This window comes from Vulpes lagopus, chromosome 12 (assembly GCF_018345385.1).
Source record: "Vulpes lagopus strain Blue_001 chromosome 12, ASM1834538v1, whole genome shotgun sequence".
Classification (NCBI taxonomy): Eukaryota; Metazoa; Chordata; class Mammalia; order Carnivora; family Canidae; genus Vulpes; species Vulpes lagopus.
The window spans coordinates 61,449,236-61,454,474 of record NC_054835.1 but is presented as its reverse complement, the minus strand read 5'-3'; the positions used below and the strand labels follow the sequence as shown (position 1 = coordinate 61,454,474).

Sequence of the window (5,239 nt, the reverse complement as noted above, 5' to 3'; positions counted from 1 at the left end):
TTAAGCCCAGGGCGTGACCCCGGGGGCCCGGGATCGAGTTCCGCGTTGGGCTCCCTGCGTGGAGCCTGCTTCTCCCTCTGCCTGTGTCCCTGCCTCTCTCTCTCCCTGTGTCTCTCGTGAATAAATAAATAGATAAAATCTTTAAAAAATAAAAATAAAAAATAAACCTGGCTCCCAAACAGCCCCAGGGGCCGGGTACGTCACAAAACAAAACGAAGGGAATCAGGCCAGGCTGGGGACACCAGGCCGGAGCTGGTGACTGGCCGGTGCATCGCCAGCAGTGGGCGGCCTAACCCGGGCCACTGGGCACCCCCAGCGCCACATCTTCCTGGGGTCACAAGAAGCCAGATTCTTATGAGAAATGTCCCGATTTTTAAATCTATAAAAGTTCACTTCCTTCCCTGCCCTTCACAGGCCCTGATGCAGAAAAGAGCTTTTGTGTGTAATTCAACATCCACGTGGGATTTTTATTTTTTTTAATTTCAAAATCTGAAGTGCTATGTAAAGACATTTCTTTTTCTTGAATAGCAGACAATCTCGTTAGGAAGATAAAACGAAGCGCTTTGATCTTAAATCTCAAATGAAGTTCACGAAAACGTAAAGTATTTTATTTATTCTAACCCAGCAGGATACATGCCCAAGTGTGTAATCAACAGACACAGAACGCAGCGGCGGAAGGGACGGAGAACGCGGCCACCGGCTGCTGGGCCCTCGAGTCCACAGTGACCAACATAAATAATCAGTGTGCCTGCTAAATAATTAGTGCCGTCCACGTGGTAAATACACTGTTACAACTCTTTACATTTGTACATAAGTCATTTTACAAATAAATGCTTTGAGACCGGACTGTCCGACTTTCATTTAAACACTCTACATCGCTGCACCAAGGGTCCAGCAATAAATATTCCCTCAGGTGGGTGGGGGAAATGCTTTGACCTAAGGTCTGTGTTAGGATGGAAATTGGAGCAAAGATTTAAGACTTTAAACTGCTCGTGTGATTAGTGAAATCTCGTGTTCTGAAAATGCACAAAGTCTAGTTACTAACTTCACACGTAACTGTCCTCCCGACGCTAACGGCGTTGGTGGTTGGGCTGCTTCCCCGAATCACGACTACCTCGGGCTGCTCACTTGTTAATTCTTTTAAGAGAAGCTGCAGTGACTGCAGTCGGGTATTTCCCTTGGCTTCCTGACGCTCTCGGCGTTAGGACCCACTGAACAACTCACAAGGACCAAAGGACGCCCCGGCCTCCTCTGGGCAGCGCAGCCAGCCTGTCCCGACGCCGCCTCAGCCAGTCTGCACCTTTGCAGTCCACCTGCTGCACGTGTCGCATGAAAGTAGCACAGCCTGAAATGCCATCACCACCAGTTCTGGGGGTGAAAGCCGAGGCGGCGGCACCCCCCATTCTGCACCGGGGCCCGGGAAGCTGGAGGCTATGAGGGTGCGGCGTTCTCCTCGCACGTTCGTCTGGGCCGTGGCCAGGTCCCGGGACACTGCCCCCGGAGGTCCTCGCGGCGGTGGCTCGCCCTGCACCTGCCCACGGCGGGCCCACCACCCGCAGGCCCAATGGCTGCAGCCGGTCAGCTGGGACTGAAGTCCGGGCAGCTCTTCCCGGGCAGCGGGGGCTCCTGCTGGAGCGGGTAAGCGAAGTACTGGGGTGACACCAGGAACCCCGACGGCTGCGCCAGGTGGATGGGGTGGCCCGTGGTGTAGGGTGGGGGCGGGGAGGGCACCAGGCAGCCGGGCTCCGCTCGGGCAAAGGAGAACCTGCGGATGGAGCCCCCGGTGGAGCTGGAGCTGGTGGCCGTGCTGGACTGGCGGGACGGCGCGCGCAGGCCGGCGGAGGGCAGGATCATGGGCAGGGCCTCCGTCTGATAGCTGCGCAGCGAGAAGCGGATGGGCTGCTGGGACGGCTCCTTGGGCCTCAGGCAGGTGCAGCAGTAGACCGCCACCAAGGAGCCCAGGATGATGAAGGCCACGAAGATGGAGCCAACGATGAGGAAGGGCACGTACACGGGCTCTGAAAGGCAAAGCCACCCGGGCTGCAGCAGAGTCCCCCAAACGGCAGGCGGCCTGGCCCCCAGCCCCAGACCCGCCGCTGTCCCCCGCCATCCCCACCACCAGCCCGGGCAACCCGCCGGCGGCTCCTCATGGGGGGACGTGGGCTCACACCCACACCCACGCCCACAGCTTGCCCTCGCGTGGCTCCCGTGGAAACCCGGGGGAACGGCCTCCTCCCGCTGCCTGCAGCAAGGGGACGGCCAGCGGGCTGGTCACCGGGACTCTGGACGGACACCCCATCGGGGTGGGCAGAGGGTGGGAGCGGGTGGTGCACACGCCCTCGGGTCCCAGCGCCTCCTGCCCGCGCACCCTGGCCTGTGCATGGGCCGCATCCTCACAGGAGCAGGGAGCCCCGGAAGGAACCCTCCGGGGCCCCGCTGGCCTGGCCCGCAGAGCAGTCCCCAGCTCTGGGTTCTTCCTGCAGCGCCACCCCTCTACCCCCCGCACCCCACCCAGGCTCTGGACGGTCAGGCTCATCTAGGTCCTGAGGCAGCTGGGAGTGGGAGTCAGTGGCCGTTCCACACCGTGGCCCCCACGGGGCTGGGTCCCACCCTGAGCCGCCCCCTGCCCCCCAGGAGACCCCACTCCGAGTGGCCCCATCTGGGAGAGCCACCTCTGTGGGCTCTTTGGCCCGCACCCAAGTGGCTCTGGGTCTAACCTTCCCAGGACACGCGTGTGCAAGCCTGGGTGACGGTGACACTCAACCCAGAGATTGGTGGCTCCCGCATGTCGGCCTCACCTCCCACCCACTCGGCCCCTTGTAGCACCCTGCCCTTGCACCACCCTGTCGTCTAGCACCCCCACCCTCCCGGCACCCCACTGTCTAGCACCCTGCCCTCCCACCACCCTGCTGTCACAGCGCCCTGTAGAAGGTGAGGGCAGGGCGGGCGAGGGGGGGGGGGACTCAGCGGTTTAGCGCTGCCTTCAGCTCAGGGCGTGACTCCGGGGTCCCAGGATCGAGTCCGCATTGGGCTCCCTGCATGGAGCCTGCTTCTCCCTCTGCCTATGTCTCTGCCTCTCTCCCTGTGTCTCTCATGAATAAATAAATAAAATCTTTAGAAAAAAAGAGAAAAAAGAAGGCAAAGGCAAAGTGACTGCCCACCACCGCCTGTGCCTGTGCCCTGTCTAAGCACCCCGCCCGCCCCCTCCGTCCTCAGCCCAACTGCCCTGAGAACAGCGCGCCCACTTTAGAGGGACACGAGGCCCAGAGCAGCTAAGGGACCTGCCCAGGTCACCCAGCCGCCCGCTGTCCTGGGGCGGCCAAGCCGATTGGGGTTGGGGGAGCCCCCTGCACACTGCGCACTGACAAGCCCGCAGGCCCCAGGGCCCCAGGGGCAGTGCTGAGCCGAGGAAAGGGTCTGTATGTCTTTTTTTTTTTTAACAAGCCGGGCGGCCTGGGGATCCCCGCTTGCCCCGAGCGCCCTTTCCCCCCAGAGCAGCCCCCAGATGCCCCTGGAGGTGCAATTCCTGCAGCCGCGACCTGCTTATGCTCCCTGGGGGCTGCGCTGGGCGCTGGGCGGACGGTGACCCGGGGTGACCCGGCGCCATCCACCCTCTTCCCCGGTTCCCCGGGGACCTTCCGTGGCCGCTCCCGAGGGGGGGCTCTGGGGTGTCACCCGCTCCGGGTTCCCACCCGGTTCCCTGACGCTCCCATTCGGGTGCAAGGCTTTTTCTTCTCTCTCTCCCTCTTTTTCTTTTCTTTTTTCTGTTTTCTTTCTTTTAGGTGTAACGTTCCTGCGCTGGGCCAGGGTTCGCTCGCTCCGGACTCAGCGGGAATCTGCCCCGCGCGTTCCCGCCTGAGGACGGGGGCGACCGCGTCTCTGCGTGTCCGCCCCGGGCCCCGCGCGGGCGAAGGGCGCGACAGGGGGGCTGCCCGCGGGGCCGACCCGAGGCGGAGGAGCGCGGGGGAGTCCGCGGCTCGGGACCCCCGCGAGCGCGCCCCCGGGTGGGAGGGACGTGGCCCAGCCGCTCGGCCCCGCGGGGCTGCAGAGGGGCGTCGCCCCCCCCAGCAGGGCGCGCACCGGGGGCCCCAGCGCCCCAAGACCGCGATCCCGCCGCCGCCCCCTGGCCCTTCCCCTCGGCCCTCGGCCCCGGGAGCTCCAGCCGCCTCTCCCGCGGCCGCCCGGTGCAGGCCCGCGCTCCTCGCCGTCCGCCACCCTCGCTCGGGCACCCGCCGAGACCCCGCCGGGCGGGAGTCGGGGCGCAAAGGAATGAGGGGCGCGGGCCCGGGGCCGTCCGCGGCGCACGCGGGGGTCGGGGACTGCGGGGCGGAGGGGGACCCGGGAGCCGGGGAGGGGACCCGGGGCTGGAGAGGGGCATCGGGGGGCCGGGGCAGGTACCCGGGGGCCGAGGATGGGGACCCGAGGCTGGAGAGGGAGATCGGGGACCGGGGAACCGGGGATGGGGACCCGGGAGCCAGGGATGGGCACCCGGGAGCCGGGGATGGGGCCCCGGGGCTGGAGAGGGGCATCGGGGACCGGGGAACCGGGGAGGGGGCCGGGGGATCAGGGACCCGGGCCGGGCGGGAGCACCCGGCGGGCCGGCACTTACGCGCGGTGACGCCCGGGGGCTGGCGCCCGCCGCGGTCGTTGGTGCACCCGCCCTGCTCCAGCCTGGCGTCGGCCGCGGCGCAGCAGTAGCGCAGCGCGCAGGAGCCGCAGCAGATGGTGGCGTCCGGCGTGTCGAAGTCCTCGGGGCACTGGAAGCCGTCGTGGTCGCCGCCGTGCGCGTCCACCCAGCCGTGGCAGTACTCCCCCGCCTGCTGGGCGGCCGCGGGGCTCCGGCGCAGCGCGCCCAGGACGAGCCAGAGCGCCAGCAGCGGCCTCATGGCGGGCGGGGGCGCGGGCGCGGGCGCGGGGCTAGCGGGGCGCGGGGAGGCGGCGGGGGCCGCGCCGAGGGCTGCGCAGCGGGGCCGTGAGCATGGGGGGCGCGGGCAAGGGCGCGGGCAAGGGCGCGGGCAAGGGCGCGGGCGGGCGGGCGCTGCTGCGGGGGCCGCGGCCCAGCGCCGCGGGGCTCATTCCGCCGCCCGCCTCCTCCGCCCCGGCCTGGCGCCCCTCCGCGCCCGCGACCCCGTCCCGGCCCCGCGCCCCTGCTCGGCCGCCGCCGTCGGCCCGCCTGCGAGTGGCCTGGCACCGACGGCCCCGGGATGCTGCCGCCCGGCCGCGGGGCGCCCTTTAAAGG

The 5,239-nt window shown here is 67.0% G+C and overlaps 1 protein-coding gene across 1 annotated transcript; it reads right to left on the bottom strand.

The window, feature by feature from the left end:
* Positions 1-598: 598 nt before the first annotated feature.
* On the bottom strand, positions 599-5,012 carry SHISA3 (shisa family member 3). The gene is made up of 2 exons (XM_041727210.1): positions 4,610-5,012; positions 599-2,018 (listed from the first exon to the last, which is right to left on the bottom strand). The coding sequence occupies exons 1-2, from the start codon at positions 4,884-4,886 to the stop codon at positions 1,579-1,581; spliced, it is 717 nt and encodes a 238-aa protein (XP_041583144.1). The 5' UTR covers positions 4,887-5,012; the 3' UTR covers positions 599-1,578.
* Positions 5,013-5,239: the final 227 nt, after the last annotated feature.

Coding starts and splice junctions, on each gene's coding strand:
- SHISA3 (XM_041727210.1), bottom strand. CDS start 4,886: ATGAGGCCGCTGCTGGCGCTCTGGCTCGTCCTGGGCGCGCTGCGCCGG. Junction 2,019..4,609: donor GCCCCCGGGCGTCACCGCGC/GTAAGTGCCGGC, acceptor TTTGCCTTTCAG/AGCCCGTGTACGTGCCCTTC.